This window comes from Trachemys scripta, chromosome 2 (assembly GCF_013100865.1).
Source record: "Trachemys scripta elegans isolate TJP31775 chromosome 2, CAS_Tse_1.0, whole genome shotgun sequence".
Taxonomy (NCBI): domain Eukaryota; kingdom Metazoa; phylum Chordata; order Testudines; family Emydidae; genus Trachemys; species Trachemys scripta.
This window is the reverse complement of record NC_048299.1, coordinates 40839303-40866728: the sequence shown is the minus strand read 5'-3', so window position 1 is coordinate 40866728 and position 27426 is coordinate 40839303. Positions and strand designations below refer to the sequence as shown.

The 27426-nt window shown below is 42.0% G+C and overlaps 1 protein-coding gene across 1 annotated transcript in view; it reads left to right on the top strand.

Moving 5' to 3' along the window:
* Positions 1 to 27426, top strand: part of SLC25A40 (solute carrier family 25 member 40) — an 84474-nt gene that overhangs the window by 23580 nt on the left and 33468 nt on the right. Inside the window, exons 8-10 of the mRNA XM_034760384.1 lie at positions 11570 to 11743; positions 16577 to 16686; positions 20905 to 20986. Coding sequence (XP_034616275.1) covers positions 11570 to 11743; positions 16577 to 16686; positions 20905 to 20986 — 366 coding nt within the window. The remainder of the gene's footprint in view (positions 1 to 11569; positions 11744 to 16576; positions 16687 to 20904; positions 20987 to 27426) is intronic.

The window sequence follows — 27426 nt, the reverse complement described above, 5'->3', positions numbered from 1 at the left end:
ACTATTCCTTTTCCAGCTATTTTACATTTTAAGGCAAATTTGCTATCATTCCAAACTTAATAGTCCTTCTCCCCTTGTGTCAGGATGTTTCACCATCACCTATTTAAGTGGACCAGAAGGGAATCAAGGCTCTCCATCTCTTCTGGGTTCCAGTCTAGGTATCCTGTTGTGAGCAGCTAAGATCTGCTACTTCAGGCTACTTGTTACCTTTGTGGATTTCTGTTAGGCTTTTTCCCACAGTGCCTCCCTGGGTTGACTGTAGCTCTACCTCTTTCTAGACCTTTCCTCCATTCTAGTAACCAGAGAGGGACTACAGAGGTCTTTTCCTGGCCACCCTCTTCTTAGCTGGGCTTTCTCCCTTTATGCACACCACCCAACTCCTTCCCCAGCTGGGCTTCACCTTCATTTGGACTTGGCCCTCCCTCCAAGTGAAACCAGGTTTACTAATTGCTCTCTGTCTCTAGTTAACTATTTCACACCTGGGTAGGGTGCCACCCCATCATATGCTGCTAAAGACAAATTAATTTCATTCTCATTCTTGGTCTAATGAACAATAAATAACATTGATCATACTCTCTTTTTCCTTTGCTAGTAACCTTTAAACTAATTTGGACTTATGCACCTTTTTGCTTCTTTATGATGTATAAAGAGCTAGATTTTTTTAAAAAAACTTTTTTTCTGCATATTTCTACACAAGAAATTCAGGTCTTCTATCTTCTTGTTTTTCTAGGAGTCCTTAGGGACACTGGAGAACTGGTAGGATTGGACTGTGACAGATAGAATATGGTAGCTGATTCAGAGGGTATTGGATTTTTATTAAAATTGTTTAAAGATCTTTGATTGTCAAACAAAAATCCTGTAAACAATTGGGAGACAACATACTGGACTTGATCATCACAGTAGTTGAAGTCAGTGAGTTAACCTCCCCCTATTTTTACTAGCGGAGTTCCTCAAAGTTCAGTCTTGGGACCGATCTTATTAAATATTTTTATTAATGACTTTGGCACAAAAAATACGAGTGTACTAATGAAATTTGCTGATGATACAAAATTGGGAGGCATTGTCAATACAGAGGAGAATCGAAATATTATACAGGGACATTTGGATGTCTGTGAAGACTGGAGTGACAGAAATGAAATAAAATTCAATAATACAAAGTGCAAGGTCATGCACTTAAGGGCTAATAATAAGAATTTCTGCTATTGCTGGGTGCTCATTAGTTGGAGGTGACAAAACAGGAGGGAGACCCTAGGTGTATGGGTTGATCACAAGGTGACTGTAAGCCACCAGTGCGATGTGGCTATGAAAAAGGCAAATACAATCCTAGGATATGTTAGGCAAGGCATTTCCAGTAGATATAGAGAAGTATTAATGCTATTGTAAAGGGCAAACCAAGGGCACTGATAAGACCTAATTTGGAATACTGTGTACAGTTCTGGTCACCCATGTTCAAGAAAGATGAATTTAAACTGGAACAGGTGCAGAGAAGAGCTACTAGGATAATCAGGAGAATGGAGGGCCTATATTATGAGAGAATACTGGATGAGCTTTCCAGACTACTGTACCCCTTTCAGGAATCTGATTGGTCTCGCATATTCCCAAGTTACACTTCACTTAAAATCTGCTTGCTTACAAAATCAGACATAAAAGTTTCACAGCACACAATTACTGAAAAAATGCTTAGTTTCTCATTTTTACCATATAATTACAAAATAAATCAATTTGAATATAAATATTGTACTTACATTTCAGTATAAAGTATATAGAACAGTATAAACAAATCATTGTCTGTATGAAATGTTAGTTGTATTGACTTTGCTAGTGTTTTTTAAGTACCCTGTTGTAAAACTAGGTAAATATCTAGATGAGTTGATGTACTTCCTGGAAGACCTCTGTGTACCTCCAGAGGTATGCATACCCTGGTTGAGAGTCACTGTGATAGAGGGTATGAGTGTTGTCTATAAATTCATTAGGGAGGTAAAGATCAGGAAGAGTGAAGAGCTATTTAAGCTAAAGGACAATGTTTACACAAGAACAAATGGGATAAACTGGCCATGAACAAATTCAGACTGGAAATTAGAAGGTTTGTAACCATGACAGTAGGGTAAGGTTCTGGAACAGCCTCCCAATAAGAGTTGTAGGAACAAACAACTCAATTAGTTTGAAGAGCGAGCTGGTCCAATTTATGACTGTAATTCTATGACAGGGTTGCTGGTCGTGGTATGGAGGAGGGGTCAACAGTCCTGGGGCTCACTTCCGGATTATGTTTTATGTTCTTAAAAGCTCATGGTTCAAGGGTTCAGCCAGCCATCTGCAGGGGTCAGGAAGGGATTTCTTTCGTCCACTGATGTAGTATGGGAGGTTTTGTTTGTTTGTTTGTTTTTCTTTTTTAATTTCTTTCCTCTGAAGCATTAGGGATGGCCATGTCTGGACATTGGATAGGGACAGCCACTGCTGTGAGGTGGTATTGAGCATTCTCTCTCTCAGATACATGGCTGGTTAGTTCTTGATCACGTCCTTGGGGTAACTGATCACAATGTGTGGGGTTAGAAAGGAATTTCCCCCATGTCAGATTGGCAGTGACCTGGGAATGTTTTTTTTTTTTTCCTTTGCAGCATGTCAGTGTGGATCACATGCCACACTGGATTGTTTGGTTGTATCTCATTTAATCATTTCCCTGCCACTGCAGGGGTCTCAGGCATCGGTGCACCTTAGTCCTTACTGTTCTTTGCCTGTGGCACATAAGCTAGTTTCCTATGGGCTGTAATATTTTGGTCTAATTTCAGTGGTTGGGTTTAATGTGCAGATGTTAGGTTGTTGGTGGCCTGTGATGTAGAAGAGGTCAGACTAAATGATCTGGTGGTCCCTTCTGGCCTTAACTCTATGAAATATCCTTATCAGCTTGGATGATAGTGAAGAGGCTTGTTTGTTAACGAGTCCCCACTCTGTGCTCTTTCAGTTAAGGGGTGAGAGAACTCACTTTATACATATCTGAGATCTAAGTCTTACAACAAATGGAATGCCAGACTTGATATTCCTGATATTTCTAAAGTAAACAAAACAAATAGAAGAAGTACTTAAAATACAAATATTTTTAAAAATAAAAAAATTAAAATTAAGCTATCTTTTATACACCACAAAGAAGCAAGAAAGGCAGGCCCATGTTTTCCCCTTTGCAAGTCACCTTTAAGTAAGATTTAAGATTAATGAAAGAATTAACATTTTAAAAATCAAGTTTATTTATAGAAATACATTTAAACCTTGAATTAGGCCTTTGGCTCATGTGTATGATCAAGTTATTCTCACCAGGAAGGAAGGTTGTACAACAGGAATTATTTAGGCCTGGTCCACACGTAAAACTTGTGCCAGCATATCTGTGTCAATCAGGGGTATGATTCCCCTCTCCCCCAACATATTTTTGTTTGGGGAACTTGTATAAGCTATACTGTCAAAAGAATTATTTTGTTGGTATAAGCTATTCTTTACTAGGACTGTGTGCCATTATTAAATACATCAAAATTATATATTATATTACAGCCCACGAAAGCTTATGCTCAAATAAATTTGTTAGTCTCTAAGGTGCCACAAGTACTCCTGTTCTTTTTGCAGATACAGACTAACACGGCTGCTACTCTGAAACCTTAAATATATCAGTAAATCTTTTCTAGCATAGACGAGGTGTTAGGCAACAATTGTGGGAGAGTTAGGGCTTGTCTCTGTGAAGACTTAGGCCATGTCTACACTTCACTCTTTGGTCGACACAAGTTACAATGGCATACAATCACCAAAGTTAGTATATCCCTCATGCACCTGCATACTTGGTTTCTTGCAGTGTGGTGTGTACTCACCGGGGTGGTTGTGTTTATGCAAAGTGCAGTGCACCACGGGTAGTTATCCCACTCTGCCATACACCACCATCTGGCTCAGTGCCTTTTGGAAATTTTTTGCAATGTGTTGTGAGGAAGAAATGCATGGCATAGGTACCTCTGGGAGCTAAGGATCAAGTTCCCATCAAGCAACTTTCTCCATCCATATCCCATAATTTTTTGTGCCTTTTTAAAAAGCCTGCAAACCTGTGTGGCACTTTTAAGCAGGGTGAATACAAATCAATGATTTCTGTTGAAAGTATCAAAAAAATTGGATATTTTATTTAAATCAGATTTTTTTCATTTTGTTGTTTAAATTATAATTTTTTTCTTTTTAAAAATAAACTTGTTTAAAATGAAATCTGAATTGTTAAGGCCTAAATTTATTATAATGTCTTAAAACATTTGCATAAAAATAAATATGCTGAATCCATGAGCCTCTATCAAAAACTTTGTGTTAAAGGCTGCTTTTCTATATAAAGAATCAGGGGAAAAACATATAACTTTGAGATCTGGCCAGGAGTGAAAGTAACACAGAAGACTTACCCGTATGGGGGCCTGGCTCTGGGCTGCCGGAAGGGGCAGGACCTTGGGCGGAAGGGGCGGGGCCTTGGGCGGAAAGGAGGCAGGGCTGAGAGAGGGGTCAACCTCCCCCTGCCAGCCCATCCACGCTGCCTGGCCCCTGGGGGCAAAACGGGCAGCAACATTAAAGCGCTGCCGCGGCAGCACTTTAATGTCAGCTGCATATGGGCCGGTACCAGCGGCCACTTCTTACTAGTGTACTGGCCTACTTTCACCCCTCGGTCAGGCTTTATAAATATGGCACAATAGGTCAGCCTAAGTAACTTAGGAGACGGTTTCATTTTCAAAAGACTTATGTGAGCAGAAACTTATGCTCCAGGCACTTTCACTTAGGCGTATTTGAAAAATTTCCGAGGCTGACCTGAAACAATCAGTTTAATTCTCTGCTGACAGTTAATCCTTCTGATTAAGATAAACTAAATATTTCCCCTTGTCATGCTGTTAATATATGAATATATAATACTATGGTAAATGAAACAACAAATTCACACTACAGTGGCTCTTTTGGGTAATGTTGATTGATAATTTGACTCCTGAACCACTAAGATCTGTGTATCACTGTGCTAGCCTATTTACTGCAGTGATGCTGGCTGAAGTCATCACAGAGTAGTATGGGGAAGAGTTCTATCGCAGAGGAAGAAATAAGGTTCTTCATCGAGTGGTGTCCCTGTGGGTGCTACACTCTAGGTGTCAGTGTGTCCCTGTGCCGGAGATCGGAGATCTCTCGCAGCAATACTCGGCCGGGGGAAGGGCGCGCACAGGAGTCGTCTCTTGCAGCAATTGGTACCTCCTGTAGCGCGTGCTCCCCCAATCGTCCCCTCAGTTCCTTCTCAATCGTCCTCGGCTGCAGACAGAGCTCCGCGGCAGTACTCTCTTTGGTGTTTTTTTTTTTTCCCAGAAAGTATCGAAGTTACAAGGTATATAGGAACTTCTTTTTAGCTTATACTTAGTTACATTGTTTAGTTAATCTTAGCCTATACAAAGTTACATAGTTTCCTTAGTTCCTCTTAGAGGTTTTTCTAAAAAAAAAAAAAAAAAAAGAGAGAGAGAAGAAAGAAGAAGGCTTTTTCTCTCCTTAACTCTGGGAACAGTTTCTACAGTTTGCCTTTACAATTAACTCCCACCTTTATCTCTTGAGAGGGGGAAAGGCTTAACTGCAGTTAGGTTGGGGTCAACAGGATTTAAAAAGTGTGACTCTTGCTGTGAACCGATGCCGGTCTCTGACGGCCACACATCCTGCATTCGCTGTCTAGGAGAAACTCATATCTCCCAGAAATGCGCACATTGCACCAACTTAACATCAAGGGCAAGACGTGACAGGGATCCCCGCTTGAAAATGCTTCTGCTGGAGAAATCCCTCCAACCTCCGCAAGAGACGTCCTCCGGGGAGTCTCCCAGACGGAGATCCCTGAGCTCTGATAAGGCTCCAACTTCCAAAACTGTCAGGAAGTGAGCCTCGACCTCTCCAGCAAGGGTCTCTTAGAAAAAGAGAGCTTCCCCAGGGAGGTCTTTACCCTCAGTGCTCCACTCATCCAGAGTGAGCACTTACAAGGCACCGGGCTTGAGACGTCAAGTCTCCTCCACAGCACTGACTACCCTGGTAGAGCACGGCACAGGCAGCAGCACTGACCCAAGACTTGATGCTGGCTAACAAGCCAAACCTGGCACCGGTCAGCGTTCCAATGGTCGACCGCAAGCCCAAGGCGGGACCAGCGCAACTCCTGTGTCCTGCTGACATAGCAGTTTCTTTGGCACCACAGTCACCACTGCTCGGCACCGAACACTCCCCAAGCTACATAGTAGGATACCATCCTTCATCTCCTGCACCATCCTCCATGCATAGTGGCGAGGAAGGAGACTTGCAGGACACCCACTTCTCCTCTCAATGTTCATCATCATCACAGATGAGACCTACATGGAATGCTGTGAAGCCAAAGCCTCATCCCTCAGAGCATTCAGAGCCCTGGTATGCACAGCACTGGCCTTACCCATTACCACCTTACCCCATGCAATGGCCACAATGGGGTCCTTGGCCCACATACCAGAACCCCTATTCTGGTCCCCCTTCCCCAGCAACAAGAAGTTCCAGAGTACATCTATCATTACCACACAGAGAAACCTCTGACCCCCCTGAGACAGAAGAGGAAGAGATACTATCTCAGGCAGACCTGGATGATTCACCACCTGCCCCATACTCATCTTCTGCACCAGACGAAGCGGTGATGCCGTCTACCCCTACGACACCAGATGACCTGAAACAGTTCCAAGAACTCTTCAAAAGAGTAGCAAACAGCTAAGAAATTGCCTTACATGAGGTGCAGGAGAAACAACATAAGTTGTTAAAAATCTTACAACCAGCATCATCGACCAAGCTTGCGCTCCTCATGGATGAGGCTATAATAGAGCCTGCGGAGGTAATATGGCAAACCGGCATCGGCACCACCCACCAAGAAAAGGGCTTACAGGAAATACTTTGTTCCAGCCAAAAGCATGGAATTTTTGTTTTCACATCCTCAAGCCTGCTCTCTGGTAGTAGAGGCTGCTAATCAGCGCGGTAAACAGCCTAATTTCCTCTCCTCACTGCAAGATAAAGAACACAAGAGACTGGACCTCTTTGGGCAGAAAGTGCCAATTATTCTGCTCTACTAGCAAATTACGACTACGCTAACTATAGTAAAATACAAGAGTTCATGGAGGACTGCCCCGAGCCTAAACGTCCTCAACTCACTGCCATTATCAACGAGGGTCAGTTAATAGCCCGCACAGCGCTGCAAGCCTCAATGGATGTAGCAGACACAGCTGCCCGAACAACCGCAACAGCAGTGGTTATGAGAAGAACATCATGGTTGCAGGCTTTGGGAATCCCAAAAGAACTACAGCTAAAAGTGGAGGGACCTCCCCTTCGATAGGCATACACTAGTCTTGTTGTAAACAGATGACGTCCTCCATACCATGAAGGCCTCCCGAGCAACACTGCGTACACTAGGCATACATCCACCGCCTGACAAACGCCCTCGCTTTATACCATACCAGAGGTCATGAGACACCTCGTTTAACTGTAAACAACCTCGATACTTCACTCAGAACAGACCCAAACAACGGGCTCCGAGACTATGAGCTCCACAGCACCAGGCCTCGTCCACTCGTCCATCTACATCTAAGCCACAATTTTGAAGTCTTGGTCAAGGGTATGCATGACCTCCCCATACCTCTAGCACCAACAGATACCCCATCCCATAATTTTGGTCACTGCCTACGCCCATTTTATCATGCCTGGGCTGCTATAACCACAGATCAATGGGTTTTCAAGATCATAAAATCTGGCTGCACCGTTCCTTTCACAGCCATCCCGCCCTACCTTCCCCCCTTCCCTGTTCCTCTTTAGGGACCCCTCTCACGAGCACCTTCTGCAACAGGAAGTAGACCACCTTCTATTGCTGGGTGCTGTAGAACCAGTACCACATCAATACTGAGGGAGGGGTTTTTATTTCCAAATATTTCCTGACAGAGAAGAAAGGAAGGGGGTATGGAGATCAATCTTAGATCTCTGAAAACTCAACAGGTTCGTACGCAACCACAGGTTCAAAATGGTCACTCTGGCCACAATAATCCCAGCGCTAGACGCGGGGGACTGGTTTGCAGCCCTTGAGCTCCAAGCCTCATACTTCCATATTACAATACATCCTGCCCGTAGACGGTTCTTGAGGTTCACGGTAGGACCCAATCACTACCAATACAGAAGAAGTTACTCACCTTGTGCAGTATAGATAGTTCTTCGAGATGTGTGTCCCTGTGGGTGCTCCACTACCCACCCTCCTCCCCTCTACTTCGGAGTTCACACAGCCAAGCTGTGCGGTAGAGAAGGAATGGAGGGGACGGTGGGGGAGTGGCAGCGGCTGCACGAGATGACTCCTGTGCGTGCCCTTCCCCTGGCCGAGTACTGCTGCAAGAAATCGCCGATCTCTGGTGCAGGGTCGCACCGACACCTAGAGTGGAGCACCCACAGGAACACACATCTCGAAGAACCATCGTTACTGCACAAGGTGAGTAACTTCTTCTGGCCATCCCTAGAGACCTTCAGGAGAGGATTGCAGAGTATCTGTATGAAAATTTCATCAAAATCTCTTAGGAAGATACAAGGGACATTCTTATGTGTATAAAAAAAAATGATGTGCATGTCCTCCCCCATCTAATCCAACAGGGGAATGAAAAGCAGATGCCAGCTCTACCTCTGTTTGTTATACCACTACCTTTTCTCATAGTAGTAAAATAAAGAAAAGTCGATACCTGTGTCTTGTTAACTTGGGGCTGAGCTGGGCACCATCTTTACATTTTGTGACATTGCAGTCCATATGCTTTATGGAAATATGCTTATGAATATGATATAACTGGAATATGCTTTATGCTAAATACCCCTTGTATGGTGCCATTAGAAAGCTTGTAATCTACTAAGTACGTTCATCCTATTTGTTTGCATGCTCTCTAAGAGCTGAGAGGTGAAAACATTATCTACTATCTGTTCTTATCAGTTTTCTATATCTGGAGTTAGGAGAATAAGATATAAACTTGTATCACTGATGTAAACATATTAAGTGGAGGCTATTAAGGGTGCTCCAGAAACAATCAGTTGTAAATGGCCCTAGTTACTTGAAAGCCTTCCTGTGTACATGTAGGATGTGGGCCAGCCCATGGGGAATTGAGACTAGGGATCTTACAGTGACATGTGACCATGTCACCTGATAATGAAATCCATATTAAATCTGGTACATTTTCATTGGGGGGAGATAAGCACAGACAAAAGATTCCCGCCTTGTGCCAAAGCTATAAAAGGGGGTGGAGGAGGACAAAAGGGGCTGCCAATCATAAGAAAACCCCTGCTTACCACCTGAGATGTAAGCTAGAACTAACAAGTACTGTACCAGGGGAAAGGATAGGGCCCAGACGAGAAAGGAGTCTAGTCTGTGAAAGAAGTTTATTGGAACATCTTTGAGGGTGAGCTATTACCTGTAATCAGTTTCTTAATGTATTAGGCTTAGACTTGCATGTTTTGTTTTATTTTGCTTGGTGATTTACTTTGTTCTGTTTATTACTTGAAACCACTTAAATCCACTTTTTATACTTAATAAAATCACTTTTGTTTATTAATAAAACCAGGTTAAGTGATTAAAACCTGGGGGAGCAAACAGCTGTGCATATCTCTCTATCTGTGATATAGAGGGTGGACAATTTATGGATTTACCCTGTATAAGCTTTATACAGATTAAAACAGATTTATTTGGGGTTCAGACTCCCAGAAAGGCTGAACACTGGGCGCTTGGGAAGTCCCTGTTAACTGAGAAGGCCCTGGGCTGAAGTGAATCTCAATATCAGTGAACTGCAGAGAGGCATGGCAGAGTCTGTGCTGGAGCTGACTGGAGTGTCTAACTCAGCAAGACAGGACTGGAGGGGCGCCTGTTCTGGCAGGAGGGTTGTTCTCAGTGGTATCCCAGATCATCAAGTGACAGGCTTGTGGGGAGTCTCTGTGACTGAATCCGGCACAAATTTAAACGCTGTAAGAAAAAATGCATGCACACACTTACCCGAGGTTCCTTCCCCTTCATAAAACTCATCCATACTTGGCTAGACTGTGGTCGAGTCACAATCAGGTCCTGGCATTGCTGGACACACCTCTCCCCCTGTTCCCTGCTCCTCCTCCTTTTCCTCCTCCTCCTCACTGTTCATGCTTGGCTCTCTGTCTCTGTCTCTTGCAGGGTATCTATGGTAATCTGCAAGGTACTGATGGGGTCTTGCCACATATGATATGCAACTCACTGTAAAAGTGACAGGTCTGCGGGTCAGCACCAGATTGATGGTTGGCCTCCCTGGCCTTGTGATACTCTTATAGCAGTTCCTTCTCTTTCATGTGTCATTGCTGCTGATCCCATTCGTACCCCTTCGCTTGCAACCCCTGTGGAATCTTTTCAGAGATGTCCACGCTTCTATGGCTGGTCTGTAGCTGTGCTTGCACAGCCTCTTTTTTTCCCACAGGCCCGGGGACCCAGTACCTGCTGTCTACTCCAGGCAAAACCGTGTCTAGTGTGTGGAGCTAGTATGGCTGGTTGGGCAGTTACACACAACAAGGGAGAGCTGCTAGGTGTGCTCATGAATTTGGGCAATCAGGAAAAGGCATTTAAAAAATATGGGGGTGTTTTAAAGGATGGCGGTGGCTTCTGGTTTCCGTGGCAGTGCAATTCATAATTGTGACCAGAGCGGTCCCTGTTGGGCATTGCAGGCCAACTGCTGGAGAACTGTTAGGGTTGATGTAGGTCACACAGTGTCTGCACTCTCACTGCGTTGATCTCAGTAGGTCTACCATCGCTCAAGGCAGGTCTGGGAGATGGTTTTATTGAGTCACTATAACAGGGTGCTTACGTTGACCGGAGACAAATTTGAGTGTAGATACATGCATTAACAGGTTGACCAAAGGCAACTTACGTCAACCTAAGTTTGGAGTGTAGACTAGGTATTAACGTACAGCAAGCCACAGTCGAATGTACAGCTCACTAGTTTGTCACACACTAACTGGCTATGGGGACTCTGCTACCATGCACTAAAAGTTTTGTAGTGTGCGTTATGGAACTTTTAGTATATGGTAGCATGGTCCCAAAGCAAACTAGTGCAGTTTGTCACACACAGAGGGTATGTCTACACTCTAGTGGCACAGCTATGGTGCTGCAAGTTTGCTGCTGTAGTGTTAGATGCTTCTTACATCGATGGAAGGGGTTTTTCTGACTGTACAGATAATCCACCTCTCTAAGAGATGGTGTCTCAGTTGACAGAAGAATTCCTCCATCGGCTTAGCTGCTATGTCTTCGTTGGGGCTGGATGGACCTAACTACATTGCACAGAGCACAAAAATTTTCACAGCCCTGAGCAATGCAGTTAGGTTAACCTAAGTTTTATGTGTAAACCAGGCCTAGGTCTCTATGAAGACATAGCCTCTGATCTTGTGGCTGAAAGGAACCAAAAATATAGGGTGGGAGAAATGTTGGATTATTTTTAGTGTTTGGGAAATTGCTCTATTAACAGAATTGACTGTTTTTAAGTCCTGCTAATGAACCTTAATCTTTTCCCATTTTCAGTGGGTTCATTAACTATAGTAAGTCCACTGGAATTGATCAGAACTAAAATGCAGTCTCGCCAATTATCTTACAAGCAACTGCGTATATACATCAATAATACACTGGCCAAAGATGGTTGGCTTTCACTCTGGAGAGGCTGGGGTCCCACTGCTCTGAGAGATGTACCTTTCTCAGGTAAGGGTTTATGTCGCATCAAAAGTTTGTGTTATGGAGAATACTTTCTTGTCAGTTCCTTTACATTTTTCCTTATACTTCGATAACATTATAGCATGTGGCTCTAAGTAAGGTTGAGAGTGCTTTACTATCTAAGTGTTTTAAAATCCATGTGCTGAATTGAACTGTCTTGAAATTTGCTGTGCCTCATGGAGATGTGGGGTAAGATTAAAGGTTCAAATTTGGGGTAACTTGAGCAAGGAGTTCCCCAGATATAGTCGTCCTAAAAAAATGTTTACAACATCACCTGCTTTTTCTAACTTTTTTTTTTGCACACAGCTGGGGTTCAAACTGTACTTCTGATCCTCCCCAAACTGATTTCACTCACTCAAGATTTATTTTAGCAAATGCATGACACCCACTGACCTTTTGGGGAAACAATATTCCAAAAGCCATTGAGGGTTAAGTTTGTAATTCCAGCTCAGTTTAAGGTAAACAGATCTGTCAATGAGAGTGAAACGTGCATGTGCAGCAAGACTGGGTCTCTGTTGCAAGTTAGAGGCTTTGCAGACAGCTTAATGCTAGTAACTGCGTGGGCTCAATGTGATATGCTGTGGCCATTGAACCTGACCAGCATGCAATGTACTGTGAGTTTGAGTCCTGTCCTTGGCAACTTTCAAAGCATGTGTGTTGTGCATGTTGCTTTCTGTCTACATTCTGCCCTTTTGGAGCCTTATTGGAAGCTTTGTCCAGAGATCAATATTTCTGATTTAAGAGCCAATATTTTCTATGATTCGTTCAGTGAATAAGGGATTGTCATCAGAGGGTCTTTTGCTATCTGCAGCTCAGAAGCACTGATAGAGCAGAACAAAAAGGGGGAAGGGGAAAGTTAGGCACTCTTCTCCCAGTGACATTCCTGGGGAGGAAGGGAAGTGGAGCCATCTGTGCCCTCCCACATTCTTCCCCTACAATTATCCCCCTTCTTCCAACAATTCTTTCTCATGGGGCTCCAGAGATTTCCTTCTCTCCACTGCTTTCTGATCCCAGGGAAGGAACCTACAACTTCCCTCCTTCCTCATGCTGCCTCCTACAGTAGGGAAAGGGCTCAAAGCTCACCCCTCTCCTGATGCTGCTGCTCGTATGGGAAAGGGGAGGTCAGAGCAAACCAAGAAGTGTGAGGAGGAAAGGAGCTGTTCAGTGGGGGATGTAAGTGGGACTTCAGCTCTGTCCCTCAAACTTTGACAGCCATGCCCCCCTTTTGTCCCACCTGCAGAAAATGCTCCCAGACTCCAAGTCAGTCTCTGCATCTTCTCTCCAGCTACTTAACTTTCAGAGTCCTGCCTATATCTTGTCAATAGGGAGGAGGGCTGGACATCTCTGAAAAGATTGCACAGGGGTTGCAAGCGAAGGGGTACGAATGGGATCATGCAAAGAGATGGGAGATGAGGAGATGGTTTAGGACTGATGTGCAGCCAGTGCCTTTTGTGACAGGGGAAATTACTGCCAAGTAGTCAGAGGCACAGAGGGGGAGAGCTTGGCTATGGTACATGGGGAAATGGAGATTTTTTTTTTAACCAGGAAAATTAACTGCCCCAAAACTTCATTTACACAGATTAAGGTTGTTCAGTGCTACCTTGTGCCCTTCCAGAATATGGAGAGTGACTAAATATAACCCTCTGAACACCAGGAAACACAAAGTAAGGTACATGCCACCTCTGCAATGCAACTTTAACTCTGCTCTCTTTGAGCAATATCCCTGCACACCAATAATACACATACTAGCACTCAGAATTAGCTCTAGTTAACCCCTCAAGTTAGCCTAGCTTGAGTAAGAGTGGTTACACAGTGAAATAACACTTGAGCTGCACAGAATGATTGGACTAGCAATGCAGAGTTGCAATGTTCCCACTGCATTACCTGCTTGAGCATCAGCAACACTTGAACTTTAACCCATATCCCCTGACAGGTCAGCTAGCTTGAGTTTAAAGTGCCACCTAACTTGAGCTAGAGACTTGTGAGCAGACAGGAGTCAGGATAGGGGCAACACTGAAGTTATACCACAAGCACCACGGCAGTGAAAACATGCCCCCATATGCTGCAGAATGCCTTAGGAACTGAGCACTGTTGGACAAAATTTCACACTTTCTCTTCCTAAGGCAAAACTTGGATCAGGCATAACAAACAGCAGTCTACAGCTGGCCTACATGCAAACTCTAAGACTATTCCACACAAACCACTCCAGACTTGGAACATAACAAAATAACGGCCATACTGGGTCAGACCAAAGGTCCATCTAGCCCAGTATTCTGTCTTCCGACAGTGGCCAATACCAGGTGCCCCAGAAGGAATGGACAGAATAGGTAATCATCAAGTGATCCATCCCGTAGCCCATTTCCATCTTCTGGCAAACCGAGTCTAGGGACACCATCCCTGTCCATCCAGGCTAATAGCCATTGATGGACCTATCCTCCATGAACTTATCTAGTTCTTTTTTGAGCCCTGTTATAGTTTTGGCCTTCACAACATCCTCTGGCAAGGAGTTCCACAGGTTGACTGTGCATTGTGTGAAAAAATACTTCCTTTTATTTCAGAGTAGCAGCCGTGTTAGTCTGGATCCGCAAAAAGAACAGGAGTAGTTGTGGCACCTTAGAGACTAACAAATTTATTAGAGCATAAGCTTTCGTGGACTACAGCCCACTTCTTCGGATGCATATAGAATGGAACATATATTGAGGAGATATATATAGTCTCTAAGGTGCCACAAGTACTCCTGTTCTTTTTCCTTTTATTTGTTATAAACCTGCTTCCTATTAATTTCATTTGGTGACCCCTAGTTCTTGTGTTATGAGAAGGAGTAAATAACACTTCCTTACTTACTTTCTCCACACCAGTTATGATTTTATAAACCTCTATCATATCCCCCCTTAGTCGTCTCTTTTCCAAGCTGAAAAGTCCCAGTTTTATTAATCTCTCCTCATATGGCAGCCATTCCATATCACTAACCATTTTTGTTGCCCTTTTCTGAACCTTTTCCAATTCCAATGCATCTCTTTTTGAGATGGAGCGACCACATCTACACTCAGTATTCAAGATGTGGGATAGAGGCAATATGATATTTTCTGTCTTATTATCTAACCCTTTCTTAATGATTCCCAACATTCTGTTCACTTTTTTGACTGCCGCTGCACGTTGAGTGGATGTTTTCAGAGAACTATTCACAATGACTCCAAGATCTCTTTCTTGAGTGGTAACAGCTAATTTAGACCCCAGCATTTTATATGATTAGTTGGGATTATGTTTTCCAATGTGCATTACTTTGCATTTATCAACATTGAATTTCATCTGCCATTTTGTAAAAAGCAACAAAGAGTCCTGTGGCACCTTATAAACTAACAGATGTATTGGAGCATAAGCTTTCGTGGGTGAAAATTAGCATGGGAAAATAGGTTTTACTTTAATTAGGTTTTACTTTAATAGTATGTAAAACCTATTTCCCCATGCTAATTTCCCCCCCTACTGTTACTCACACCTTCTTGTCAACTGTTGGAAATGGGCCATCCTGATTATCACCACAAAAGTTTTTTTTTCTCTTGCTGATAATAGTCCACCTTTACCTGATTACTCTCATTATAGTTAGTATGGTAACACCCATTTTTCCATATCCTCTGTGTATATACATCTTCCTACTGTATTTTCCACTGCATGCATCTGATGAAGTGGGTTTAGCCCATGAAAGCTTAAGCTCAAATAAATTTGTTAGTCTCTAAGGTGCCACAAGTACTCCTTGTTCTTTTTGCTGTACAGACTAACCCAGCTACCACTCTGAAACCTGTTTTCCTCAAACAGTTTTAGAACTATCCTGCTGAAATCTTGGGCTGCCTCTCCAAAGTGTTTGAAAGATTGTCTAGTTATCAGTGTAGCAAAGTTCCAAGATGAGCTCAGTGTCATTGTAAACCTCAACTTCAAGTAGCATCAAATTTTTTTTGTTTTTCCCACAGAATAATAGGCACTTTAGCGACAACCTTCATTGAGATGATCATTTAGAATTATTGTAATAGTGAATATCCCTTTGGCTGTGTTTTGAATGCTGAGTATGGATGTGAGGAAGAGGAGAGTATGTTCAGCCTTTTAAGAAATATTCAGATTATTTTCATTTGAACAGAAAATGGATTATTTTTATAATTGAAAATTTGCTGTAGACTTAGTTCTCAATAAGTGCAAATGCCTTTGTAAATTTGGTTTAGAAATAAAGCTTTACAACCACATTTGGTGAAAGTTAAGTATGCAATTTTCTATTAATTTTAACAGCATATTGAATTATGATAATATGTGACAAATATGTATGGGTGTGCAATTTTGCACATTGACATAATTGTATATACATATTCAGCCATTTATGACTGATATTACACATTCAAATAAATACACACAGTTTTCAATCTATTGATCTGTTGCTTAAAAAAAAAAGAACAGCACAGCTGTTGGTTGTGTATCCTGCTCATTCAGTTCTTTCATAAATATGAGGATTACCTCTTTTGATTTGTGCCAGTCCTCTTGTCTTCCTTTCTCTTTCCCAGTCTTCTGTCTCCTTCCTTCTCTTTTTAAATTTGCATTCTTTTCTGTATTTCTCTCTCTCTCTCTCTCTCCCCTTTTTTGTTTTTGTTCGGATTTTTCTTCCCTTTCTTTGCTCTGGCATTCTTAGGGTAAGAGCATGCAAACAGTAGCATTTTTAGATGTCTAAGAGATAAAGAAGGGGAATGAATTTGTTCTTCTGTGTTTGGTACACAGATTTATGTTGCAAGTTTCTGGTTTCGGAGATTTGGGTTTTTTTGTTTGTTTTTTCTATCTCCATAGCAATATACTGGTATAACTATGAACACATCAAGAAGCGGTTGTGCAAGACATTAGATGCACATGAACCAACATTTATGATCAGCTTTACTTCAGGGGCAACAGCTGGCTCTGTAAGTCTACGTTTCTGTTGCTGATATTTCTAAGCAAACTTCTTCCTTGCATTAATCCCGTCAGATGGGGTTCTCTCTATGAGTCCTCTCCCTCCAGAGTGCTCTGTTCAATGCCATATCCTCTACCACACCACATGCTAACATGTCTTCATTTAGGATGTTTCTAATAAATAAACTGTTCAATTCATTGCGAGTTTGAATATGTAATTAATAAAACACAAGGAGTGAAATTACAGGAGATTCTCCCACAAATTGTGAATATGTTGTTGAACACAAGGTTAGAATCAATGTGTCTTTAGCTATACATAAAATGCAGTCATCTGGTGATGAAACACTTGAATTGTTATTGCTTTTATTTGTAAATGAAGCAAATTGGAAAACATTTAATAAAATCAGACGGGTAGCCGTGTTAGTCTGTATCCACAAAAACAACGAGGAGTCCGGTGGCACCTTAAAGACTAACAGTTAAAAATATGTCAATTGCAATGGATTTTTTTACCTTCAGTCCATTTGGTAGGATGTCCATCTGTTTGCACTTGGAGAGGAAGAAGACTTTAAGGTGCCACTGGACTCCTCGTTAGTTAATAAAATGTTAAAGTAAAATACAAGTGTAAAAGATATCTAAGTAGTTTTGATTGGAAATCTTCTTAGAACTTTTTTCTATTACTACAAATTTTAGCAGCCTGTTAAATCATGGAGTCTGTAGCTGCAGTTAATAAAATAAAAAGAAGTATTGGCAGAGTTCAGGGAACAATCACAGCTGAAGCCTACAGTTAGCCTGAACTTTGCCAAAGCTGGCTATTATTTCCACATTACTTCAATCATGTTAACTTTGTGAAAATGGTTAGTTTGAAAAGAAGCACTATGTGGGCAACTGTTAGGCCTCAAAGTAACCACAACAGCAAAGCTAGAATATGCTGTTTTCAGATACTTGATAGCTTTTATATCTATTTTAACCTATACATAGTATAATTGCTGTCTTTTCACCTTTTTTTAACAAGGACAACATGGTGTGTGCCTGTGGGGTGGGGAGTTAATGATATTCAAAATGTTCTCATACTTTCCTGCATGTTTACATTTTTAAGATACATAGCTGTTAGAAAGACCTACTAATTTGTTTTTAAACTCACAACTTCATTTCAAGATCATTATTGACATAATGGAATGGTGGAATCACAACCTCTCAGAAAACTCAGTTGATTGTTATATGGTTGACTTCAGTTCATTTGGACAATTTATAGTAAGCAGCAATCATTTAAAAATGCTGTTGTCTTGGGGTTTTAATCAAACTTTAAAAATAATTCTGTTTCACTGGTTTGGTTTTTTTTTACAGATGATAAACACAGCATTGTGATTAGCATAGCCATGCAGTATTTTCTGTAGCATATATGTGTACTGTGTGTTCAAACTCTTTTAAATATATATAATCAAGTGAGGGAATACCAAATCATCGGTGGGTAGATACAGTACCAGGCATTGTTTTGGTGGGGAGATCTCGTAGTTGAAATTGCAAAATAAACTCTAGTGGATAGAGTACTGTAAGGCAAAATCTAATGTGTTTGATCATGGACAAAGCACACACCTCAGTATACAGTGGAGTCGCATCTTACTCAGGGGTTAGGTTCCAAAGTCAGCCTGTAAGGCAAAAATCGCATATAGTCAAAATTACCCTGGAAAATCCCTTAAATCGCCCATAAAGTACTGTATACGGTACATGGTTTTGTGTATACAACCCTGTACAGTAATATGTATAAATATATAATGTATACAGTAATGTACAGTATATAATAAAGAGTACATATGCAAAATATAATTTTACAGTACTGTATTTTTAATTACAGCGGGTAATTACAGGGGGTCATCAGGGCTTGATGTTGATCCAGGAGATGGAGGTGATGGAGAGCTTGGGTGACAGAGACCGAGTCGTAGACAAAGTGGTTGGCTCTGATTCAGCTTGAGAAGTTGATTGCGTAGGCTCATCTGCTGCTGGTTGTTTTTCCTTGGAAAAACATAGTGATCGGCAACTGTCGCTGTTGTCTCTTGAGCTGCTCAAACATTTCTTAATACAGTCTCAAATCATCTGTAATACTACATGTGATTTTGAGGCTTTGTTCCATAGCGGGATTGTATTCAGAAATTAAATCATTCAAGTGTTTTGCTGCTTGGAACACTTCAGCAAATTTATGAAGATTCCAACTTGCTGGCTCTTCCTGTTCGTCGTCGTTATCTTCGTCTTCTGTAGACGATTTTATCTGTTCCTCTAACTCTTCGTTAGTCAATGTTTCTCTATGGCTCTCAATTAATTCTTCAATTTCTTCCTTAAGGATATAGACGAAGCCATCACCACCTACTTGCATGGCCACCTGAACAATGTGTTTCACTTCTTCGTCAAGGGTCAGGAAACCCTTAAAATCATTCACACATTTCCATAGGTTTCGCCAACATGCATTGACTGTTTCAGGCTTGATTGCATCCATTGCCTGTTTAATATAAGTGATGCAGTGAGCAATGTTGAAGGACTTCCAACACTCCATCACGTTAAGATTGGGATCAGCATCCATAGCGCTACATATCCATAAGAACGTAAGCCTCATGTACGTGGCCTTGAAACAGCGAATCATGCCTTGGTCGAGAGGTTGAAGGATGGAGGTGGTATTGGGGGGGAGAAAGACGACTTCAACATTGTTATGTGCCAAACGAAGTGCCACAGGGTGGCCAGGAGCATTGTCTATACTTAAAGTCAAGTCCTTTCTCTTCAAGATTCTGCTTGACCTCCGGAATGAAACATTTGTGGAACCAATCCAGAAATAATGCTGCCGTCACCCAAGCCTTTTTATTTGATTGCCAGAACACAGGCAGGAGATTTTTGTTCTTGCCTTTCAGGGCACGGGGATTTGCAGCCCTGTAGAGCAAGCCCGGCTTTATTAAATGCCCAGCCACATTGCCACAAAACAACACAGTCACATGGTCTTTAGCTGCTTTGAAGCCAGAGGCTTGTCCTTCTGATTTTGAAATGTAAGTGCGGTTGGGCATTTTTTTTCCAGAAGAGCCCAGTCTCATCAGCATTAAAAACTTGTTCCAGAAGATAGCCCTTTTCTTCTATGATTTTCTTTAATTGTTCGGGGTAGGCTTTTGCTGCCTCTTCATTGGCACATGCAGCTTCACCAGTAGTTTGCACGTTTTTGAGGTTGAAGCGGTTCCTAAAACTGTTAAGCCAACCTTGGCTGGCTTTGAATTCCTTCTCATCAGAAGGCTGTCCCTCTTTGGCAGGAGGTTTCAACAGCGCGTAGAGGCTAAGAGCCTTTTCTCACAACGTGTTGCCATCGAGATGCACACGTTTGCGGTTCATGTCTTCCAGCCAGAAGTTTAATGCCTTTTCAGTCTTCACTAAAGTCTTATCACGCACCTGGCTTGTCACCTTAGTAGTTATTGGAGCACTTAATGCCATGGCTTGACGAATTTCTCTCTCTCGAATCTTGATGGAACAGATGATAGATTCATTGCGGCCATATTTATGTGCCACGTTGGAGACTGACATACCGTCTCTCAATAAGTCCAACACAGCCAGTTTTTCCTCCAGTGTTGGAACAGATTCCTCTTTCTCTGGTTGAGCACCAGATGAAGTAGTTGGCTTGTGTTTTGGGGCCATGTTGTACGAAAAATATGTATCTTTAAACACTAGAATCACACTCAGTGAGGCGAGATGCTCACACTATGAGAGGCACGCGGGAACTGAGACTGACTGAGGGAACAGCAGATTCACGTCTCCCATCTCGCGCTCACTCCAGGACTTACGCTCATTGAGTGGAATGGTGGGTGGAATCACCTCCACTATTTACAGGTATCTTGTTGTTTTTCTTTTTTTTTTGCCGAGCACGTATAGTTGATTCGCACAAGTTAAATGAGCGTATGATGCGACTCACCTGTAGTCACTTTCCCTGAGGTTTTACAATCTAAAGTCCAGATCCCCCAGTGATGCACTGGAATGGAAGCTAGTGGATCCAGTTTCAGGATTAGGGCTTGAAAGACAGACAAATGACAGGAAACACCAGGAATCTAGAAGAAGGAGATACTGTGTGAGACCGATTCCCCCCAGGATGCCATCTAGAACTGGGGTACCATTGAGCCCTCTGACCCACTAGCCTGGGCTCACTCTCACACTGTGTTGCTGTGACATTTTAAGTGAAATATTAATAAAATCTCTTTACTCTTTAATAGATTGCAGCTACAGTAACTTTACCATTTGATGTGGTGAAAACACACAAACAAACTGAAATTTGGGAATATGAGACCTTAAACTGTAAGTTGTTTGGAACGAGATTACTGCACGTTCTTTACATTTTAGATTACCTTAGGAGCTATCTTTATCTATCATTCCACTGTTCAAAGGTGAAATTCTCCCCAGCATAGAGGGCTCAAATAAAGTCCACTGTACCACTTACGTCTTATTGTGGGGCTTAAATGGGAAGAAGAGCCATTGTTGGCCTTGTGCACAGGAGTGCATATTACTAATTGGAAGTAATAAAGATGGGAAATCTTAAAACATAATTCTGTTTAGTTACATGGATTTCTAGTGGGGACTTTAAATCATCCCCATATTCTTTCTTCTATGATGTATCACAAAACGCTGTAATTTGCCCTGGTCTGTTTTTTTTTTTTTTTTTTAAATATCAGGGTTGGAAGGGACCTCAGGAGGTCATCTAGTCCAACCCCCTGCTCAAAGCAGGACCAATCCCCAGACAGATTTTTGCCCCAGATCCCTAAATGGCCCCCTCAAGGATTGAACTCACAACCCTGGGTTTAGCAGGCCAATGCTCAAAAGCCCTGAGCTATCCTTCCCGTTCTATGTGCTGTAATGTCTTCTGGAATACTTCATGGGAACTGTTCTATTTTATGTATTTTTAATGACTCGGAGGAGAGAAAAAATGAGAAGCTGGTGATGTTTTCTGTAATACTGTTTCAGTTAAGAAAAACTGTAGAACATTGTATGTCTAACTTGACATGTCACTGTTTAGCTTCATTTCTCAGAGGGCATGAATGGAAGATTAAGTTGCTTGTTACACCCTTATCTACATTAGGCTGGAGTCACTCTAGCTAAGATAAGCAGGAATACCCTGGTACTAGGGACAATGGACAAGATAAATCTGGAATGTAGAGATCAGGTTATAGTGAATTGCATATGGACAGAGCATGCTGTACAGGGATTAGTTCCTGAAAAGCAACCAAGCCAATCATGAAGTGCGTGATATAACGTGTAGTCAGAAATGCAGGTGTTAGTAAAGACGTATATAAGGAAAAGTTTGGCTATGTAACTTGGTTTTGTGATGTACCCTGCATCCACCCCCTGCAATTGAGCCTGGACAGCTTGGGTCTAGTGTTGCTGAATGCTAAATAAAGGTATCTGAGTGGTGAATTCCGGAGTCAAATTGAGTGGAAGAGGGTCTCATGGGATCCTAATATTTATCCAAATTAAATGCAACTCTTATGATAATTTTTTTTCTAAGTTTCTTCTATAAACTGAACATGAACAATGTTCTGTGGAAAAACTCTTTGGAGTTGACGGGAATAACATAAAAATCGTTTGCACACCTAACCCCACCCACCCTATTAGAAAAGAGGACTGTCTCTCCTTAAATATTTTTGTTTTTTAACTTTAATCCAGAAAAGGACTACATTGTTCTCAAGTTCTGCACAGGCAGAAATTATGGAAAAACAACATCGCTTGCCTCATAACCGAAGTCGTGCAGAATGCAATGCCATCCACAGCCTCAGAAACCACCCTGACATTATCATCAAAGAGGCTGATAAAGGTGGTGCTGGTGTCATCATGAACAGGTCTGACTACCAAAAGGAGGCTGCCAGACAACTCTCCAATACCAAATTCTACAGGCCACTTCCCTCAGATCCCACTGAGGAATACACTAAGAAACTGCACCATCTACTCAGGACACTCCCTACATTAACACAGGAACAAATCAACGTTTTGTTGATTTAGAGCCCCGACTGGGGTTATTCTATCTACTACCCAAGATCCGCAAACCCGGAAATCCTGGACGCCCCATCATCTCGGGCATTGGCACCCTCACTGAAGGACTGTCTGGATATGTGGACTCCCTACTCAGACCCTACGCCACCAGCACTCCCAGCTATTTCCGTGACACCACTGATTTCCTGAGAAAACTACAATGTATTGGTGACCTTCCAGAAAACACCATCCTAGCCATCAGGGATGTAGAGGCTCTCTACACAAAAATCCCACACACAGATGGAATACAAGCTGTCAGGAACAGTATACCTGATGATGCCACAGCACAACTGGTTGCTGAGCTCTGTGACTTTATCCTCACACACAACTATTTCAAATTTGATGACAATATATACCTCCAGACCAGTGGCACCGCTATGGGCACCCGCACGGCCTCACAATATGCCAACGTTTTTATGGCTGACATGGAACAACGCTTCCTCAGCTCTCGTCCACTCATCCTCCTTCTCTACCTACGCTACATTGATGACATCTTCATCATCTGGACCCATGGGAAGGAGACTCTGGAAAAATTTCACCACGATTTCAACAGCTTCCACCCCACCATCAACCTCAGCCAGGACCAATCTACACGGGAGGTCCACTTCCTAGACACCACGGTGCAAATAAGTGACGGTCACATTAACACCACCCTATACCGAAAACCCACCGACCGCTATGCCTACCTTCATGCCTCCAGCTTCCATCCCGGACACACCACACGATCCATTGTCTACAGCCAAGCACTGAGATACAACCGTATCTGCTCCAACCCCTCAGACAGAGACCAATACCTACAAAATCTTCACCAAGCATTCTCAAAACTACAATACCCGCATGAGGAAATAAGGAAACAGATCAACAGGGCCAGACGTGTACCCAGGAGCCTCCTACTGCAAGACAAGCCCAAGAAAGAAACCAACAGAACTCCACTGGCCATGACATACAGGCCCCAGGTAAACCTCTCCAATGTATCATCAGTGATCTACAACCCATCCTGGACAATGATCCCTCACTTTCACAGGCCTTGGGTGGCAGGCCAGTCCTCACCCACAGACAACCCGCCAACCTGAAGCATATTCTCACCAGTAACTACCCACCGCACCATAGTAACTCTAACTCAGAAACCAATCCATGCAACAAACCTCGATGCCAACTCTGCCCACATATCTACACCAGCGACACCATTACAGGACCTAACCAGATCAGCCATCACCGGTTCATTCACCTGCACGTCCACCAATGTAATATACGCCATCATATGCCAGCAATGCCCCTCTGCTATGTACATCGGCTAAACAGGACAGTCCCTATGTAAAAGGATAAATGGACACAAATCAGATATCAGGAATGGCAGTATACAAAAACCTGTAGGAGAACTCTTCAACATCCGTGGACACACAATAGCAGATTTAAAGGTAGACATCCTGCAGCAAAAATACTTCAGGACCAGACTTCAAAGAGAAACTGCTGAGCTTCAGTTCATCTGCAAATTTGACACCATCAGCTCAGGATTAAACAAAGACTGTGAATGGCTAGCCAACTACAAAAGCAGTTTCTCCTCCCTTGGTGTTCACACCTCAACTGCTAGAAGAGGGCCTCATCCTCCCTGATTGAACTAACCTCATTATCTCTTGCCTTACTCACTCTTGCTTGTATATTTATACCTGCCCCTGGAAATTTCAACTACATGCATCCGAAGAAGTGGGTATTCACCCACGAAAGCTCATGCTCCTATACGTCTGTTAGTCTATAAGGTGCCACAGGACTCTTTGCTGCTTTTACAGATCCAGACTAACACGGCTACCCCTTTGATACCATTAACTTTAATGGCTATTGAATCAGATTTTCACTATGGAGTAATCAAAGACTGAATTTACTTTGTTAGCAATCCATCTGTTGTGAAACAGATTTGAGCAGTCTGATTCAGTTTCAGATTCTGATTCAGAATCACGTAGTTACATAAAAGCTCTCTCCTCTAGAAAATAAAGTGGAAACAGTAGAAGTTTCTTTACGAATATCTTCTCCCACTGTTTTTAATTTCAGGCTAGTAAAAAAAAGTTCTGATCACTTTGTCTATAGAATGATAGGACTGGAAGGGACCTCGAGGGGTCATCTAGTCCAGTCTCCAGCACTCATGGCAGGACTAAGTATTATCTAGACTGTCCCTGACAGGTGTTTGTCTAACCTGCTCTTAAAAATCTCCAATGATGGAGATTGCACGACCTCCCTAGGCAATTTATTCCAGAGCTTAACCACTCTGACAGGAAGTTTTTCCTAATGTCCAACCTAAACCACTGTTGCTGCAATTTAAGCCCATTGCTTCTTGTCCTATGCTCGGTGGTTAAGAAGAACAATTTTTCTCCTTCCTCCTTGTAACAACTTTTTATGTACTTGAAAACTGTTATCATAACCACCCTCAGTCTTCTCTTCTCCAGACTAACCATACCCAATTTTTTCAATCTTCCCTCATAGGTCATGTTTTCTAGATCTTTAATCATTTTTGTAGCTCTTCTCTGGCCTTTCTCCAATTTATCCATAGCTTTCCTGAAATGTGCTCAGAACTGGACACAATACTTCAGTTGAGGCCTACTCAGTGAGGAGTAGGGCGGAAGAATTACTTCTCATGTCTTGCTTATGACACTCCTGCTAATACATTCCCGAATGATGTTTGCTTTTTTTGCATTACTGTTACACTGTTGACTCATATTTAGCTTGTGATTTACTATGACCCCCAGATCCCTTTCTGCCGTACTCACTCCTAGGCAGTCATTTCCCATATAGTATGTGTGCAACTAATTGTTCCTTCCTAAGTGGAGTACTTTGCATTTGTCCTTATTGAATTTCATCCTATTTACTTCAGACCATTTCTCCAGTTTGTCCAGATCATTTTGAATTTTAATCCTATCCTCCAAAGCACTTATAACCCCTTCCAGCTTGGTATCGTCCGCAAACTTTATAAGTGTATTCTCTATGCCATTATCTAAATCATTGATGAAGATATTGAACAGCACCAGATCCAAAACTGATCCCTGAGGGACCCTAATCGATATGCCTTTCCAACTTGACTGTGAACCACTGATGATTACTCTCTGGGAATGGTTTTCCAACCAATTATGCACCCATCTTATAGTAGCTCCATCTAGGTTGTATTTCCATAGATTATTTATGAGAAGATCATGCGAGAGTATCAAAAGTCTTACTAAAGTCAAGATATAGCACATCTACCACTCTCCTCCCTCCTCCCATCCAGAAGCCTTGTTACCTTGTCAAAGAAAGCTATTATGTTGGTTTGACACAATTTGTTCTTGACAAATCCATGCTGTTACTTACCTTATTATTTTCTAGGTGTTTGTAAATTGATTGCTTAATTATTTGCTGCATTATCTTTCCCGGTACTGAAGTTAAGCTGACTGGTGTAATTCCCTGGATTGTCCTTGTTTTTCTTTTTATAGATGGGCATCATATTTGCCCTTTTCCAGTCCTCTGGAATCTCTTCCATCTTCCATGACGTTTCAAAGATAATCACTAGTGGCTCAGATACCTCCTCAGTAAGCTCCTTGAGTATTCTAGGATGTATTTCATCAGCCCTGGTGACTGGAACATATCTAACTTGTCTAAGTAATTTTAAACTTGTTCTTGCAAAGCTAAGACTTAAAATGTAGATGGCCTACAAGAAAATAAGGCTATCCTAATGTTTAGCCTGTGGTTTCATTATCTCAAGTAAACTAACTATTTTTGTGGTGTGATCGTCCTAAAGGCATTTCTCTTCAGGTTGCTAGTTCCATTTTGGACAATTGTGCCACGGTTTTTAATTTCAATTCTTTTACAGTGTGGGTCTTACTTTATTGGTCATATGTTTTATCAATTTAGTATACATTAAAATGTCTCTGCAACCACTACTTTGAGTCAGAAGTGAGAATGTAATAACTTATTTTGAAATTCATGTAAGTAGTCTAATTAGATTAATATCTAGTTTGAAATTTAGCTTTGCTCATCTAGAATAGCACTAGTTTAGTCTTTCACTAGGACTGGTTGCTGTTGCAGTTGAGTGTTCTCTGTGACTGCATCCAGAAGTGTGTTGTTTTCCTAGTCCCCTTTCAAGTTAGGGCTGGAAAACAGCTTCAGCTGGGCCTCATATTTCCTTCAAATCTGAAGAGCACTTTTGCTGCGTATATGGGCGTGGGTTTGTTTTGATTAAGTCCCTAGTGAAAAACCCACATTCTACCACTTTGGTGCTATAGGACAATGAGAACAGTATGTCAAGAGCAAAATATCATGAAAGACAGATGGTCTGTTTAAGATCTTTCTTAAATGTGGATGTGCACACTGTGTAGTGGATTTGATAGTGTAAGTGTAATTTTAGAGGCAACCAGTGGCATAGGGCACTATATTTTTCCCCCCACACTCAGTACCTGCATAAAGTGATCTTGTAGATTCAGTTTGCCACAAGAGGCCAGTTTTTTCTTGTTTCTTAAATCACTAGGCCAGTATTATCTATTGTTCACTAAACTAAAGGTAACTGCACACTACAAAAAGCAAAGTTTATAACTAAAGTTTCAGTATAGGTAAATATGCAGTTTAGTTTAATGTACTTGAACATCAGAATTAACACATTGTATGAATGGTATTGTCATAGTTACAGGACAAGCTAAATTTTTGACCCTTTTTAGTCCCTGTTAAGTGTACCCTTAGAGTGACAAGTTTTGTTACCT